The sequence below is a fragment of the Papilio xuthus genome, unplaced genomic scaffold (assembly GCF_000836235.2).
Source record: "Papilio xuthus unplaced genomic scaffold, Pxut_1.1 DF825928.1, whole genome shotgun sequence".
In the NCBI taxonomy this organism is placed as follows: Eukaryota; Metazoa; Arthropoda; class Insecta; order Lepidoptera; family Papilionidae; genus Papilio; species Papilio xuthus.
This window is the reverse complement of record NW_013532721.1, coordinates 5448760-5465566: the sequence shown is the minus strand read 5'-3', so window position 1 is coordinate 5465566 and position 16807 is coordinate 5448760. Positions and strand designations below refer to the sequence as shown.

The window sequence follows — 16807 nt, the reverse complement described above, 5'->3', positions numbered from 1 at the left end:
GTGGGGTCAGAGGGCGTGTTGGGGGCGGAGGCGGGCGAGGGCGAGGGGGAGGCAGCGCGGCGCGCCTGGCTCGCACGCACCTGCTGCGGGCTCGCGCCCCACCTCCACACCTGCCCCTTGCCCGTCAGCGCCAACTGCTCGGACAAACAGACAATATTACACTCACAATATTATTCATTGCAACATATTGGCGATTCAACGTCATCTGTACGATGCCCTCCACCCTAATGCCGCCATGCTCAAGCACACCTAAAATAGTGTTTTTCCGTTATCACAAAATTAAAAAATGTTAGCCGTCGCCCGCAACTTCATCCGTGCGGCATATAAAAAAACTTATTTAATAGCCTATATGTTTTTCCAGACTAAGTGCTGCATCAATGCTCAATTTCACCGAGATCCATGCAACAGGTCTGCAGATACCTTATAACAAACATCCATCCATACAGCCATATAATATTAGTAAAATTAGTTATATTATACTGACTGTGTGGAAGTATCCGACGGCGATGTGTGTCACTGTATCTGGTAGGGCGATGCGTGCGGGCAGGGCGGCCTTAGCGCGTGCTCCGCCCCCCAGTTGACCGAACACGCCCGCACCGCACGCCCACACCTCGCCGTTCTTCATCAGTACCACTGTGTGACATGCACCGCAACCCACACTCAGCACCTGTACATTACACATTTATTTTTAAAAGGTAAAACTAATTTTCTATGGTATTAGTGACTTGTCTATGGCTACCTGACCCATAGACAAAACATGTGATACCCGTTTTTAGTCTGATAGATATAAAGCAAAACGATGGGCATTGTAGTATAATTATATTAATTAGATTTCACTTACTTTTCTACCAAGAAATTTTGTAACCAACTGCGGCGTGTATTGATCGTCGATATTGCCGAGACAAAGTTGTCCGTGAACACCCCATCTACAAATATATAATCACATTTATATATGACTAAATTACATTATATTTTAAAATAAAATATATGAAAATCTTTGATCCATTTTAAATTTATGGTAATTGCAGGATTTGATATATTTCAAATGAAATCGTAAATGGTAGTTAGTCTATCATTAATTCGAAATTTATTCACAGCTACCAGCCGCAACCATCAGCTCCAAAATGACTTGAATGTAAGAGACATACAACACAATGGCCTATAGCCTGCCCATGTAGAGTATACTGACCCCCAGGTGTAGAGCCTGCCGCCAAGGTCAACCGCGGCGGAGTGGTAGTGTCCGGCGGAGACTGCGGAGAGGGGGGCGGCGGGAGCGCGCGGGGGGGTGCGCACGTGTAGCAGCGCACCCCCTGCACCCCCCGCCTCGCCCCCCGCACCCGCCCACGCACGTCCCACGCCCAGCTGACCGTACCGGTTGTCACCCGCTGCGTATATCTGACAGAGAAATAACTATAAGTACATATTTATAACCATAACTGATTATAGATTATCTTACTTAACATTATAAATGCAAATGTATCGATGGATGGATGGATATTTGAAGGTATCTACAGATCGGCCGCATGGATCTCGCTGAAATTTGGTACAGATGTAGAACACAGTCTGGAAGAGCACATAGGCTACTAGTTAAGTTTTTTTTAATTCCGCGCAAACGGAGTCACGGGCGACAGCTAGAAGATTTGTAAGGATTTATATTAACAGGCAATTTAAAATAAAAATATTGGATTAATTAAAAAAAAAAACAGTTATTAAATAAAAATCATTAATTTAGTACAGATGTGCTACAAAAACGTTAAATACAATTAATAAATCTTTGATATAAACAACAAATTTTACTTACTCCGTTCTCCGTCAGTATCAAAGTGTGATGTCTTCCGCAGGCCACATCGAGAACTCTGCCGATTATTTCAGTGTTGACAGGAGTGTTGGTCATCATCACCTTGACATTGCCATCATCAGCCAGCGCCCAGTGACTGAGACCACAGGACAAAGCACGCTTCGGTGTGTACTGATTCTTCCAGGTCTCCGGTCTCTTTGTCACCTCTACATGTATGTCTGGGCAAGGTGACCTAGCTTCAATAACGCAAGCCACACGCATGAAAGTCGATATTAGTTGCAGCATTCTTGTTGTCTGAAAATAAAAAATATTTATTTTATATGTTTAAATGAGCAATTCTTGTATATATATATCATTGGAATCTCGGAATCGGCTCCAACGATTTTCATAAAATTTAGTATGTAGGGGGTTTCGGTGGCGATAAATCGATCTAGCTAGGAGTCATTTTTAGAAAATGTCATTTAATTCGTGTTTTATTGATAATCAACTTAAACATAAACTTAACTTTTTCTATCGGTAAGATCAAAAAATATTATTCATATTTCATCATTTTATTAGTAATTCGTACTTAAATATAATTTCCAAAAAACACAATTTAAAAAAATCCGTGCAAAGCTCGGTCATCCAGATTTTATTTTATAAAGACGCTTAAAAATCCGTCTAACTTATATCTTACTAATATTATAAATGCGAATGTTTGGATACATGGATGGATGGATGGATGGATGTATGTTTGTGAAAAGGTATCTCCAGAACGGTTCAACGGATCTCGTTAAAATTTGACTTAGATGTAGAATAGTGTGGAAGAACACATAGGCTGCTAGTTAAGTTTTTTTTTAATTTAAGACGCCATCGCGTGCGACATCTGGTGTATAAATAAATGATGAGAAATTTATCTACTTACATAAATAGATGTTATTCCTTGTTTCAAATCGCGCATCACCGGCCTCAGCTGATCTTGCAGTGGATTCATCCAGAGACATAAGCACTGCAAATATAACATTTAATCAAAAATTCACGATACAAAAAAACTATAGTTATAATAAAAAATATAAAAAAATTAAAAGTTTAATATATTTTTTTACACAAACTCATGAGATTTGAATATACATACCTTTAAAAGTTTAGTATCGAATGTATTACATTTATCTGTAATAAAATCGAAGAGCCACTGTGCGTTCTCCTCGAGCAGTATGGGCACCAGGCAGGCGTGTCGCAGCAGACAGGCCAGCGCGCCGCGGCACAGCTCGCGTCGGCCCTTCACCCCCGCCAGCATCAGGTGAGGCTGTCCGTGGTACAGGCTGAACAGCGGCACCAGCTCCCACAGACCCACGGCCGCCGCCGCCGATGTCAGCTCCACCAACTCCTTCTCGCTTAATGTTACCAATTGTACGTCCCTGTGAAATAGTTACATATAAACTGAAAAGAAGACGATGGGGAAAATATAAGAAAGCTATTTTAGGGTTTCGTACCTCGTAAGGAAAAAAACGGAACCCTTATAGGATCACTTTATTGTTCGTCAGTCTGTCTGTCAAGACCTTTTTTTGTAAATAATGTGACTAAATAAATATGGTGGCAATCGAGAAATCGCTTGCACATCACGCTCGTCTTCTCAGACATTTTGACTTGCCGGTTACACCACTGTTATGAACATTATCTTACTTCTTACTAACATCTTATCTTACTAATGTAAATGCAATTTGGATATATGGATAGATCGATATTTATAAGAAGGTATCTCCAGAACAACTGCATAGATTTCGCTGAAATTTGGCACAAATGTAGAACATAGTCTAAAAGAACACAAAGGCTACTAATTAAGTATTTTTTAACTAACACATCAAACTTTTCTTCCGGGTTGGTGCCGACTTTGAGCAGCATTGCCAGCAGCTTTGCAGTGATGGCGGCGTTACCGAGCGTGCCCGCCGCGCCCCCGCCTGTAGGCTTGTACATCGACAGCTCGTGCATACGCCCGAACACGCCCAGCCGAGCCACCCATCCGTCCGGCTGGCTCTATACACATTTCACTTGTATGAGTACTTGTTCACGCTAAACGCGCGGGAGCGAGCCATTAATCAGTCCCACGTTTTGCGTTGGTGACAATTTGAAACATAATAAATTGCATGGGAGTGTTCACATCTAAATAGCGGCAAAGCTTGCGATTTGGAATTCCTAGATTTCATATCGAAGTAAGTTTAACTGATTTGAACCGGACTATCGCGCAAACCCATGACAACTAATATGGACACGCGCGTAAGTATAAATAAGCACTTAAAGTATCTCAAAATACATTCTCTTGAACCCTTCGGATGCTGGAATGAATAAAGATTGCTTGGTGAAATGAAGAATTGATACCTGTGAGAGGGAGAAGAGATATTGTGCAGGTGCGATCTTCCCGCGGGACATAAGCATGTCGGCGGAGGCGCGCAGTAGCGTGGGCACGCACGCGCCCAGCGCCGCCGCCGACTGCTCCGCGCCCACACCGCCCCGCATTATCAGGCTCACCAGCCATTCTGATGGCTCACAACTGTACCAAAATAGATTATGTTGTATTTTTGTTTCTGCTAAAAAATACAGTTTGATATTTTCCTAATTACCAAGCTAATAAAGTAGAGAACAGAAACGTACTGTGCGTTTCAAATAAAATTGTACGTATAAATAACCTCGATCTGTCAAAATCGCTAGAAAAGTACAGATTACTAACAAAAAAACATAGCGTAAATAAATTTTGTACGGACATTCAGATTTAAAACAAATTTATGTTTTTTAAATTTTCAATACTTTTTTCAATTTAATAACTATGACTTGGCTTTAGGCATATTAATTTGTCTTAGATCCATATGCATAGGTCAAAATTTCATAAGAACTGTATGTCAATTAAAGCTACAGTAAAAACTTACACAGTATTCAATATGTAGGCTCCACAGCTTGTGACCACAAGACAAGGTTCAATGGGAAAGCGGGGCAGCTGTAGGTCGCACATGAACGTGGGCTCGCGCCATCCGGGCGTGGGCGCGGGAGGCTCGCGAGCTGTCATCAAGTAGGCGCGATGCACGTCGCCTATCAGTTCCACTGACCACAGTTCACTGAACTCTCTCTTAGCTCCCAGTAGACCATCACCCTGTGCCCAATTATTTCTTACATGAGTTTACAACATTTTCTTCTAGTATTTATGTATAAAGAAAAAATTACTGGCCCAAATTAACCTACCAACCCTCTGTAGGGTAAAAGTTTATCATGGTGAATTATTATAATTTACCTACTGATTTCACTTTATGTATAATTTGGTACTAAATCTGTGCTTTGAGCGGTCAAACATTTGGCTGGTCAACCAACCCAACAATTGCCTGACACTCATTTTACACAAAAAAGGCCACTCGAGCCTAAATCTTATTAGGTTGATCACCCTTTATGCAGTGAAAAAATGGTCAAAGTGAACGAACAAACCAACTAACCAAAGATAAAACACATAAAACTACACTTACTTAGTGCAAGATATAACATGAAATTACTCATATACTTTTTAACATGAAATATGCAATAATATGGACAATAAGATTGAATAATATTCCAAATTACCTGAACAACAGAGAAATTAGCACTATGTACTTCAAGTTCATTCTTCCTCAGCAAATAAATAAGCCTTTGTGACCATAAGCCTTGTATGTACAGACCATCCTTCTTTATATGAGGCCTTAATGTTCTTGATGGAGTATCATCTTCTGGACTTTCAAGCTGCAAAAAATCATGCTTTTAATATATATTAGATGTCGCCCGCAACTCCGTCTGCGCAGGACTAAAAAAAAAACTTAAGTGGAAGCCTATGTGCACTTCCAAGTGATGTTCTATCCATGCCAAATTTCAGCAAAATCCATGCATCTGTTCCGGAGATACCTATAAACATCCATCTATCCATCTAAACATTTACATCCCTAATAATAGTAAGAATTAAGAATCTGCATTTATTTTTTACTAAAAATGACATAAATGTGTGAACTTTAACAAACAAATACACATGTTTAAACTTTTTTATTCTACTTTCATTTAAAAATATTGTGTTCAAAATATATTTGTATAAAGATCCCCTAAGGAAATTATCACTACAAATACAAGAAAAAGTACTTACAATTAATGTTCCTTCATTCAATTCAAATGCAGTTAAGAAATGTCGTCCATTCACATACTGTGCAGTTAGAGCCCAATTATTAGACCCTTTGCGGAACATTGGCAAGTATTCAACTGGTTTCAACACATATTCCACAGTTTGCTTATCATCTGCAAAACAACACAATATGTATTTACTTTCATTAAACATTATATTTTTAGGATTCTATACCTCGAAAAAAAAAAGTGGAACCCTTATAGGATCACTTTGTTGTCTGTCCGTCTGTCTGTCAAGACCCTTTTTTTTATAAGAGCATGCCTCTTATTAAAAAAAAGAAAGATTGAACTGAAAAATTAAAATACATCTTACACAGAGCTATTATTTTTCATTGACAACTTTGAGTCATTAAATTATTATATATTCATAAATTTAGTTATTTTATTATACCTTTAGATCCACCTTGAGTGAAAAATGTTATTTTATCCTTCGAGAGTTGTCTTATGTAAGACATAAATCCATCTTTCTTCTCTCTGTCATTTTGAGCTCGAGTTTGTTGAAGCCAATTGTAGCCCATAGATCTATGTTCCAAAATTAATTTCCACTGTTGAGATTGTCCTCTAGAGATCTGAAAATGTTCAAAAGAATTAAAGAAGCATCAAAATATTAAATCAACTATTAATGATTATAACACATATACATATTTGTATTACAAAATATACATACCAACAGAGCTAACAAGTCTAGGGAATCATCAAAACATATCTGTAAATCCAAAATTTCTCCTGCAACTTTGACTTCACCCACAATACTCTGGGACTCTAAGGAATAGAATGTAACTACTCCAGTCTGCAAAAATACAAGGAATATTGCATTGCAGGGCTACAGGCTGGCATGGAATAATAAATAAATATGCAAAAATTACCTTGGATCCGATAACAATTATATTTTCAGATTCCTTTGTCAACCACCAGACCACAGAAGTTGGCTGTGGTATATCACCCAGTGGCAAAACAGTAACTCTTGATGATGACCACTTGCAGTCATATAAATTTTCGGGAGTAAATAATGGGAGAAATGGTACAAGTAACACCTTTTGCTCACTTACTATAAGTAGCCAAGTGCCGCTTGGTTCAAAACACATACAATATACAGGATTATCATTAAAATCCCAATCATAAACATTATCAAACCTTTCAAGTTGAGCATTAATAAACAAGAAAACGAGTTCTTTATCACTGGAAAAAGCCAAAAATTTTTTTAAGCCGACTTCGTAAAAACTGTGATTTATGATATCGAGGTGAACTAAAACATCTAATTTAAATAAGGCGGAAAAGTCAAGATTTTCACTATGTTGTGCCATTTTTAATTTCAATAATATATCAGCATCTTCTATATATTTATTTATTTTGAAAAATAGGGAACTGATGTTTCATGATTTTCTTATTCTCTGTCATTTAGTGATGTGATGTTGCAGATGTTGTAAACCTTAACATCGATTCTTATCTATTACGATTACAAGAGTTTACACAAACATGTGGTCTGAATAAAATATTACATTTTTAGGCAACAACCAAGTACTGTTAATTAAAATTGCATTAAATAGGTGTAGTAAAAGTATACAAATTATATTATTACAGTGATTTTCGGTTTTTATAATGAATCTGTCAGTGTCAAAGTCCAGTTTTCTGAATACACAATCTGTAGCTGTAATAGAAAAAATGTGACAGTGTTTATTTTAATAAGCGCAATTTTTAAAAACATTGCATAAAATTGCAATTTATAAAGTTATTGAATAATGTAAGTCTCTAAAAAATCTAAAGGGATAAAACTGTATGAACTTCGGTACATATATGTTTAGAGTAATCCACATAAAATCTTATAAAATTGTGCAGAAAATGACAAAATCTTGAGAGGTTAAAACTTTTCATTAGCACAATTCATTACATTTTAACCGCTTTTGAAAGAAACATTCGTATAAAATGGAATAAAAACTATTTCCTGTTTATCGACCTAGATTTAACTTTTTTTTATTCAGTATGAAGTCTATTTTTCACCGCGGAATAAACATATTATTCAAAAAGAATCTACTATTAACAAACAGTATTACTTCTGGGGCGTTTATGGGTATTGGAGATATTATACAACAGGAAATTGAATACCAATCAAAGGTTCTCCCAAAACGTTATGACTGGCCAAGAACAGGTATCTAATTACTTTGCACAGCTTTCTCTTAAAATACAAAATTAATTAGTTAAATACATAATTATCTTCTGTCAAAATTATACAGCTTATATTAACACATTTAAATATTTGTCTTTATTTTTGATGACAATGTATTGTACTTTGGAATTGATAATCTGTACCACAAATGGGCTAAAATTATTTTTATTGCTTATTAACAATTATAAATCATGTACTGGAAGTGACCTTTCTATAAAAACGTCTCACGAAATGAATGCAAAAAGATTTTTGAAGTATGTCAATGTATACACAAAAGTATAATTCTTTTCAAATATCTTGGCGGTACAGTAATGGGGGCACTGAGCTGTGCCCTCACTCTGCATCCTGGTACGCCTAAAATTGTGTTCTGTGCAGTGATTCGCACAAAGCTAAGAGCTATCAAGACATGTGAAAACTAATGGACTTTTAATTATGAAGTATATAAGTTATTAATTTTCAGCAAGAATGTTCATTGTTGGAACAATAATGGGACCTATGCACCACTATTATTATATTTATTTGGACAAAGTGCTACCATATGCTGATGTTAAGACAGTTGTAAAAAAAATAGCATGTGACCAGTTATTTGCTTCTCCAGCAACACTTCTATGCTTCTTTTATGGAATGGGTACATTAGAAAAGAAAACTTTAGAGCAGAGTACATTAGAAGTAAAACAAAAATTCATTTATGTTTACATGGTTAGTATGTTTAAAATAATATTTTGTTAATAAGATTTTACATTGTGTCAAAACAGTTCCTTAGACTATAATTTTGTATTTCCTTCTGCGTAAAATAATTTGTGTATTTCTTATTCCAGGGTGACTGTTTATTTTGGCCGCCAGTGCAATTCCTAAACTTTTATTATTTACCAACACACTACAGGGTTTTCTACATAAACATGGCGACAATGCTATTTAACATATTTTTATCCTTTATTAAGCATTATGATCAAAAAAAAGTGTAAATAAATGTTATTTATTTAACATGTTTTCTAATCAGAGTAGTGTTAAATTTAACTTATTTGAAGATTATAATTTTAGTTCCCAAGTTGATTTTTTTTATTTCATAAAATATTTAAACTATAGATTAGCCAATAAAAGGTTAGAATTATAATTTAAAAATATTTTAATCTTAAGATAGTATATAAACATTACTACAACTAATAATATAGGGAAGGCTTTGAATAATATTAACCCCAGCACATGGTCCAATCATCTTTCCTTGTTTGTAGTTTTACAACAATTCTATATAATGCAAGTGCTGGGCCCAGGGGTAGACCTAAACCTCTTACAATGTCAGCTCTCCTTGCTGTGCATATTGCTTGGCCATCAAATTCCTGAAGAAAAAAAATTAAGTACCGTATGAGTAGACATTCTTATGAGTAGCTAAGTTTTAACACTGTACACTGTCTACAAACTACATATTGTCATCTCACATGTCATTGAGAAAAAAGATAATATTTTTGATTAGATGTTTCGGAAACTTATGAAAAATGTTTACCTGTTCTTTTAAAATTGGTGCTGCTTCTGGTAAATGTTCCATAAAGTAGCTGTATACATCTTCTGTTGTCCAATTACTTATATCGGGTATACTTGGGTCAAATGGTACATCTTCTGTTAATTTTGTAGGTGCCCTATCTAGTTCATGTGGTTTTAAAAATGGATCCACTGTAGATGATTCTGAATTGTAATCAATATTGGAAAGTATAATTGCAGGAGAGGTAACTATAGTTGGATGAGATTCTAAGCAGTTGTTACATTCCCATTGATCCCATGCCTTCAATCTCTCCGGTATGCGAGGTGTATGACACAAAGCATGGTAGGCATCTGAGCAAATATTGCAAACTGTCAAAATACCCTGTAAAAAGTAGGGAAAAGTTTGAATGTTATTAGAGAAATGTTAATTAAAAAGATCTTTTAAAAATGTAAAAGAAGTTTTAGAGTTGAAGTTTAGAGTTGATTGCTACTCCATTAGCCATATTCATCAAAACAAACTTACAATTATACCCAAAACTTTACCCTTTTGTCTATCCGGTAAAAAAAATAAAAGAAGCACAAAGTAATGTTTTTTGGACTTTAAATGAATAAATATTTTTCCAATAACTTTAAATATAATCTAATTGTAAAAGCAATTTATTTAATTAAATGTAAAATAATCTTACTAATTAAAAATTAACTTTAAAAAACTTACAGCATCATTTGTTTCATAGCACACAACACATGTTTTACAATGTGGGCATTGCCAAGTGTTATCAGGTCTTGGTTTCAGAATACCAGAGCCTGTCTGAAGACAGCTCAAGTGAGCTTTGTTGTTGCAATCTCTACACTCCACAATCCTGTCATTAGATCCTCGAGGTTTCTGGATGTGGCACACAGAGCAAACACCCCCAGATGCTTCATGAGAGATTGGCTCTTCTGATTCCATGTCTTCTCCACTTCCATCTAAAGAATGTTGGCCCTCTGATAAAGGTGTTCCCTCTTTTTCATTTTTCTGATGACTAGCTATCATTAATCTTTTCTTTATAGTGCTTTTATTAAGAGATCCTACTGGCCTTCCTCTCTTGCGTTTGCTTGGTACATTATTGTCTGATGGATCAAATACCTTTTTTGCCATTTTACGTCTTTCACCAACTCTAACACCGGAATTTTGGTTATTTATATTTTGATTATTACTAGATGTGACATTAGGTCGTTTTTTCGGTCTGCCCCTCATTCTTTGTGGAGATGATCTACATGATGAATTAGCTGATGATGTTAACTGAAATACACAAATTTTAACTTGTTAATGTTAGCCATTTAATATTTTTATAAAACCTTAAAGTATTGCTCCACAATGCTTTTGCTTAGAAGAAATATATTTAAAGAATTCAATTAACATTTTCCTTCCCTAATATTAGAGTCAAAACAACAAATAAAATTGTTAAAAAAGGGACTTACCTTTGTATTTGAATCATTATATTCAAATTTAAAACTGTCAGAACTATCTCCATCAGGATCTCCAGCAGGGCCCAAAGCTAATGTACCATTAGGTAATTTGACTAGGCTGCCTGAAGATAGTTCCTTGTTGACAATTGTTTCAAGTTGCTTTTTCGTATATCTCGATAGAAATGCCGCTTCACGTATAAGGTCATCGAAAGCAATCCCATTTTCCAAATAACTTTGATCTCGGTATATTAATGTCGCGATTGCAGACGAAATAATTTTTCTTTCATCAATTTCAGAAGCCATTGCTAATTGAGAAAATAAATAATTACTAAAACAACAAAGGAAAGTTTATTAATAATAAAAATATTTCAACTTACTATTACTTTGTGTTGATTTCTTTCGCCACTTAGCTGCGTTTCTATAGCTTACATTATCTTTGTAATCGACTTTAAATATGCTTCTTTCCTTTAAACAACGTTTAAGATCAGCTTTTGTATCTTTAGGTGCTACTTTATAACACTTTAGCATAAACTTGCAAATTCTGTTTATATCTGGGCGAGACTTTCGCGAACGTAAGTGATCTATTGCTGCCAAAATTTGGTTTTTATACTTTATCTCTGACATTTCTGGAAATAAAATAATATGTGAACAAAACACTTACAGAAAAATTTACTTACAGAATAATGAATTTACGTACCTGAATAAAATCATGCCGCTGGATTTAACTTCCTTCTAAGATATTTTGCGGCAAAAATAACTTTACGATAAGGTGCGAAAGAAAATAAAAAATATAAGGCGCTGTTTATATTAATAATCTTGAAGGTAAAAATGTTTAATTAGTTAACAAGTTCATATCATATAGTTAGTTGTAACAAAGTTCTAGGAGCAGAGCAGACACCAAGGCAAGTAAAGTACCAAATTCTTGTTATGATGATTGCTGATTACTGTGCTGAAGTTGCCAATATAGAATATTTGTAATAAGTTCTTACAAGAAAAAAGTACTTTATCAAATAGGACCACAAGAAAACATGACGATATTTCAGTAAGTGGAAGTGAAAAGTATTTTAATGAACGTTTATCTGAATATCTGTATCGACAAATGAATGGAAAAATCAAAAGCAAAATGAACAAATAAAGACCTCTATTTAGATTTCTTAAGAACAGAACCTTTAATTAGGTAATAAATACCATGAAAAAACCATTTGTATAAAAAAAGTGCTTTTATAGTTATGAGTGGTGGAAATTTGAGTTGTAAATTAACTTTAATAGATCATAAACTTGGTGTGATGTCATTTAATTGTCAAAGTCACCAATCAAATGTCATTCTTGTCTCCCATTTGTACTCATATATCTGCCTCTTTCGTATCTGAAATCTGAAAATATTTAATGTTTCTGCTTTACTTGATAGTTCATTCGTTATAATATCGTAAACATTGTCATGTCTACTTCAATTATAGTTTCAATGCGCAGTACCTACAGTTGTATAAAATACTTACGATGTTCATTCTTTTCGACCCAAATAGAACAACCTGCAAGTAAAGTTACCGGTAAAGTAGTAAATGTCGCGATAATTGGAGCGCCTAATTCAGGAAAAAGTACATTAATTAATAAGATCATGGAACGCAAGGTGCGTAAGAGTTTTTCCAATTTCAATATATTTTTATAACTAATTACACATATTTTGTGAAATACATAGATGCTGTTGCCAAGGGTATCTTCAGGTTGTTCTCTTTAGTAATTATGTTGATCTTACAGATTTGTGCTGCTTCTAATAAAGTACATACCACAACAAAGTTAGCCAGAGCTATTTGTTATGAAAGAGATACACAAATTATATTCTTGGATACTCCGGGTGTTGTAAGTGACAAGGAACAAAAGAAGTAAGTTGATATACAAGTTACATTGAAATATTAGGTTCTTGCCACACTTGTTAATACAATTGTCACTGAGTGGATCCAAAATGTAGAATTATTATGATAAATAAACAGTAAGCTCTTATAAATGATAAAGTGCAACTGTTACTACACGCAGTATTTAAAAGAAAAAATAATTAATATAATTGTCACCCGCGACTATGTCTGCACAGGAGCTGTTCTGCCAATCTAGAGATACCTTCATACAAACATCCATCCTTCCATCTAAACATTCGCATTCATAATATTACTAGGAAGTAAGATATTGGTAAGATGTAATTTGGTATTGATATACTTGTCAAGGACATGATTGTGTATGTTTTTATTTTAACTGTATTTGAACAATATATAAAAGAATAGTTTTGTGACCTGTAAATTGTATTTCAGGTATAAATTACCATTGTCAATGTTGGGTGCATGTGAGAAAAGTTTACGATGTGCAAATGTTGTAGGTGTAGTGCATGATGTGTCAAACAAATGGATGAGGGACAGCATTCATCAAGATGTAATCAACATGTTAAACTCAGTTGAAAAAATTCCAAGCTTTTTGATACTAAATAAAGTAAGTAAAATAATACAAAAAAAATTGTATAGATTCTTAATTAAGTAATTGACTGGTTGTAAAATAAGAACAAATTCAATATTCCTATGATTTTCCCAAATAAAGTGAACTTGCTGGGTTTGTGGCACTGAATGTGTAAAAGAAGTTGCTTCTATTGATCCGAACATAACATCTGCTCAAATAAAAAGAATAAATTGTTGTGGGCGATGTATTAGTAATGTGCCATAACCAAGTTGTAAAAATATATTTTAGTTTTGCGATTTTTTTTTCAGGTAGATCAACTGAAGTCTAAGAAACAACTTTTGGCAACAATTAGAAATGTAACAAATGGAGTAATAGCAGGAAGGCCTATGCCAAAATCTGACAGATCTCAGGCCTTTAAAAATAAATTGCAAAGAGGCTACAGTCACTTCTCTGATGTGTTTCTAGTGTCTGCATTAACAGGGGATGGTGTAGGAGCCATTAAGGTTGGTTATTAACGATTTATTTATTTTAAGTAAATAATCTTACTAATATTATAAATGTTTTGATGGATGTATGGATGTTTGTTAGAAGGTATATCCAGAATGGCTGCATGCATCTTGCTGAAATCTAGAATATAGTCTGGAAGAACACAGAGGCTACTAAGTTTTTTTTTAATTACGCGCGGATGGAGTTTCGAGCTAGTTGTTACGTAAAGAGATAAATATAAAGTCAACTTGGAACTAAAATTTGTCAAAACATTTAAAGTTTTTGGCACAGTATTTAGTCTGTTTATTTTAATTGTTATGAAATTTCAGGAATATCTTATATCCAATGCAAAAGTTGCGAACCTGCCGTATTCTCCGGACTACTGGACAGACCAAACTCCGGAAGCTCTAATTGAAGAAACAGTACGAGCAAAATTTTTGGATTTCCTTCCTCAAGAAATTCCTTATAATTTGAAAACATGTATAGAATATTATGATGAATTGGAGGCAGATGAAAAAGTAGTATGTTCAGTTGTTGTGGAGTGTCCTTCGGAGAGAATAGCAAGATTAATAAATGGTGCGGGAGGAGGGAGACTGCAACAGATCAAATCTTATACTAGAAATGATTTAATGGACCTGTTTAAGAAAACTGTAGATTTAGATTTACAATTAAAAGTTAAAAATAAAACTATTGATGATATACAGAATGAAAAAAAATTGTACAGACAGAAATAATTAATAAGAATTAACGGTATGTTTTTATTTCGTTGTTAATAAAAAAAAAGAAAAGAAAACGGTTTGGTTGTTTTTATTAATACAAATTAAAAATTTTGATTGTAATAATTTATATTTTTGGGAGCGAAAGTCTTTTATTATTTGTATAACTTTTTAAATAAATACAACTGCTATTTAATTTAAGACCACGGTTTCAGTTATGACGATCACCCGCCATTTTAAAACGTGCTTGTGGCTCGCTTTATTATTTCGCCCAATTGCTTGAATGCCCAGTATTGATTTGAAGGGCGGAATAGTGGTATCTTTGCCAGTACCGATATTACTTCTTACTAATATTATAAATGCGAAAGTTTGGATGAACAGATGTATGGTTGAATGTATCTCCAGAACGGTTGAACGGATCCCACCGATATTTGGCAAAGATGTTGAACATAGTCTGGACGAACACATAGCTGCTAATTAAGTATTTTTTTAGTTCCGCGCTGACGGTGTCGCGGGCAACATCTAGTTTATCAATATATCGGTCTGTCTACATCAGACTTGTTGACGTTGTTTATATTAACAAAAAAATACAATTAAAATTTTCGCAACAATAAATCTTGAAGATAACCTTATTTTACAATTATACAACGTTTACTGCGCCACAATTTCAAGTTACGTTACTTTCGGCTTGTATTGTAGGTCTGAATCGGGTAAGTTTGTAGTTCAAAACTTTAATAAATAAAATTACATTATCCTCTCGCTTAGCTAGTCATGTTTAACAATACGAGCAGAATGGAGGGAAACTCTGAAGCGGGCGTTTCAAATTAATCGCACAACTTTGTTAAGACTTGCTTGCGGATAGTTAGTTTAAGTTTATGTGACGGTAGTTCGCGTTCTACGTACCTATAATGTGTTAAATGTGTAAATGAATTACATTCCTTAAGCGTATGTACTATGTAAATAAAGTTGCGTATTATAAACTTCTTACTATTCCATTCTAAAATTTCAAAGTATTTAAGTACTTAATAAATTAAAAGTATTTTCGCAAGTACATCATTAGGTCAGAAGTCTTGTATCTCTCTCTAAGGTGATGGGTCAGAATAAAAAAGATTCACGTTGATGCCATGTGTTAAAAGAGTTTTACAACACTCTGTAGTTGTAGCTTATCAAAGTTCAGAGCGAACATTATTGGCGGACTAATCTAACCAACAAAACAACTTAAGCGAGGTCGACTAATTGACCGTACATTTGTTGTTAAAAGATATTCGTTAATTATTAGCCTGTCTTTAAAGATAGTAGCAGAGTGTAGGTACAGATAGGACTTTGAAATAAGAAATGAACATAAATATTTATCTTAAAAAAATAAAAAAGATAACATTATTTAATATCTTTTACGCTTTCATTACGACGAGTAAAATACAGTATATATTATTATACAAGCGCCGGAATGAAAGCTCAAGGGCTTTAAGGCTTTAGAATGTAACGATGTTAATGCGTGTCAAAAGAAAATGAACGAGGGAAAGAAACGAAGACGAAATACTTATTTATTCGGTAACAGGATAAAAAATTAAAATTTAGACAAATTTTTAAGCCTAAGAAATCTTGCAATATTCTAGATTTATACAAGATTATTTTTAATGTGAACATTTTTTACACTTAAATTGTAAAAAGATAAAATCGAAGATTTCAACAGAAAATTGTTTTATGAACGGTCGGTTCGTTTTAATTTTATCAACCAGTAAAATTTTATGGCTCACTCGAAAACACAGTTTTATGTGACAGACTAATAAATTCCCACGAAACTTGAACCTCTGTAGAAATACTGAGTGTCTCATTTCAAACATCGTCTTATAAAGATGTATTAAATTTTTTAAGTACTTTTATGGAAATATATTTAATTAAAAATAATAAAGTTGATAAAGCGAAGCAATAAGCTTAAGTTCTGGCATAAAATAATGCGTCTATTAAAATAAAATTATTATTATATTTAATAGAACGTCGGTGGGTCAGGGGTCAAGCACTTGACTTGCAATCTGCAGGTCCTAGGTTCAAATCCCACCATGTACCAATGTGATTTTCGATTTACATATATACATTTAACCGACGTTCTTACGATGA

General features: G+C 34.3%; 4 protein-coding genes across 6 annotated transcripts in view; 2 read left to right on the top strand and 2 right to left on the bottom strand.

Moving 5' to 3' along the window:
- The window catches only part of ca (RCC1 and BTB domain containing protein claret), an 11248-nt gene extending 3793 nt beyond the window's left edge, over window positions 1–7455 (bottom strand). Inside the window, exons 1-15 of the mRNA XM_013322601.1 lie at window positions 6826–7455; window positions 6627–6749; window positions 6351–6528; window positions 5925–6073; window positions 5378–5533; window positions 4699–4919; window positions 4154–4325; window positions 3636–3811; window positions 2913–3195; window positions 2703–2786; window positions 1802–2092; window positions 1190–1395; window positions 842–926; window positions 485–667; window positions 32–134 (exon numbers count right to left, since the gene is read on the bottom strand). Coding sequence (XP_013178055.1) covers window positions 32–134; window positions 485–667; window positions 842–926; window positions 1190–1395; window positions 1802–2092; window positions 2703–2786; window positions 2913–3195; window positions 3636–3811; window positions 4154–4325; window positions 4699–4919; window positions 5378–5533; window positions 5925–6073; window positions 6351–6528; window positions 6627–6749; window positions 6826–7263 — 2848 coding nt within the window. The 5' untranslated portion in view covers window positions 7264–7455. The remainder of the gene's footprint in view (window positions 1–31; window positions 135–484; window positions 668–841; window positions 927–1189; window positions 1396–1801; window positions 2093–2702; window positions 2787–2912; window positions 3196–3635; window positions 3812–4153; window positions 4326–4698; window positions 4920–5377; window positions 5534–5924; window positions 6074–6350; window positions 6529–6626; window positions 6750–6825) is intronic.
- Window positions 7456–7601: 146 nt separating this feature from the next.
- On the top strand, window positions 7602–9110 carry LOC106125408 (mpv17-like protein 2). 3 transcript variants are annotated; one of them, XM_013322599.1, is made up of 4 exons: window positions 7602–7816; window positions 7939–8105; window positions 8584–8822; window positions 8942–9110. In XM_013322599.1, the coding sequence occupies exons 2-4, from the start codon at window positions 7940–7942 to the stop codon at window positions 9086–9088; spliced, it is 552 nt and encodes a 183-aa protein (XP_013178053.1). In that variant the 5' UTR covers window positions 7602–7816; window position 7939; the 3' UTR covers window positions 9089–9110. The 3 variants fall into 3 exon arrangements, with proteins under 3 accessions (XP_013178053.1, XP_013178052.1, XP_013178054.1); XM_013322600.1 differs by having other exon boundaries at window positions 7661–7700; XM_013322598.1 differs by having other exon boundaries at window positions 7602–8105.
- Window positions 9111–9252: 142 nt separating this feature from the next.
- LOC106125461 (uncharacterized) lies at window positions 9253–12165 on the bottom strand. Its single transcript, XM_013322674.1, has 6 exons — window positions 11746–12165; window positions 11426–11674; window positions 11061–11353; window positions 10315–10881; window positions 9625–9981; window positions 9253–9460 (listed from the first exon to the last, which is right to left on the bottom strand). Exons 2-6 carry the CDS (start codon window positions 11670–11672, stop codon window positions 9314–9316), a joined length of 1611 nt encoding a protein of 536 aa, XP_013178128.1. The 5' UTR covers window positions 11673–11674; window positions 11746–12165; the 3' UTR covers window positions 9253–9313.
- A 146-nt stretch (window positions 12166–12311) lies between these two features.
- LOC106125462 (GTPase Era, mitochondrial) lies at window positions 12312–14709 on the top strand. The gene is made up of 5 exons (XM_013322675.1): window positions 12312–12675; window positions 12804–12928; window positions 13349–13523; window positions 13796–13990; window positions 14303–14709. The coding sequence occupies exons 1-5, from the start codon at window positions 12487–12489 to the stop codon at window positions 14705–14707; spliced, it is 1089 nt and encodes a 362-aa protein (XP_013178129.1). The 5' UTR covers window positions 12312–12486; the 3' UTR covers window positions 14708–14709.
- Window positions 14710–16807: the final 2098 nt, after the last annotated feature.